This window comes from Oratosquilla oratoria, chromosome 27 (genome assembly GCF_046742065.1).
Source record: "Oratosquilla oratoria isolate Oo_2021 chromosome 27, ASM4674206v1, whole genome shotgun sequence".
NCBI lineage: Eukaryota > Metazoa > Arthropoda > Malacostraca > Stomatopoda > Squillidae > Oratosquilla > Oratosquilla oratoria.
The window spans coordinates 47002217-47002607 of record NC_134803.1 but is presented as its reverse complement, the minus strand read 5'-3'; the positions used below and the strand labels follow the sequence as shown (position 1 = coordinate 47002607).

The window sequence follows — 391 nt, the reverse complement described above, 5'->3', positions numbered from 1 at the left end:
CTTCGTCCTCACCCTGGTGGCACAGCACATTCGGGGACGAGGTCACGGGCACGCCCTCTCCTACAAGCCCGTTCATTTCACGCTCCCGATGTGTCTGACCTGACCTCGCCTGACCCTACTTGACGACCCTCGTGTTGGATTCACAATGTCGAACCCTTTAAAAATAGGCCTTAGGTTAAAGAAATCCCATTTTCAAAGTCCTTAGATGAATAGAAATAAACAAATAAATAGAAATAAGTATAAATAAGTAAAGAAATAAATTATTAATAAAAATTTAAAGGGTTAATATCGGTTCCGTAAGGGATATTTTACAACTGCGGTTTTTATGTGTATATACAGTACTATATGCAGGACACATACACACACACACACACACACACACACACACACA

The 391-nt window shown here is 40.9% G+C and overlaps 1 protein-coding gene across 1 annotated transcript in view; it reads left to right on the top strand.

Annotated features, from left to right (window-relative positions):
- LOC143040013 (uncharacterized) overlaps positions 1 to 391 on the top strand; it is a 91169-nt gene extending 90778 nt beyond the window's left edge. Inside the window, exon 7 of the mRNA XM_076210543.1 lies at positions 1 to 391. This exon is cut by the window's left edge and continues 951 nt beyond it. Within this exon, the coding sequence (XP_076066658.1) occupies positions 1 to 103 (103 nt within the window). The 3' untranslated portion in view covers positions 104 to 391.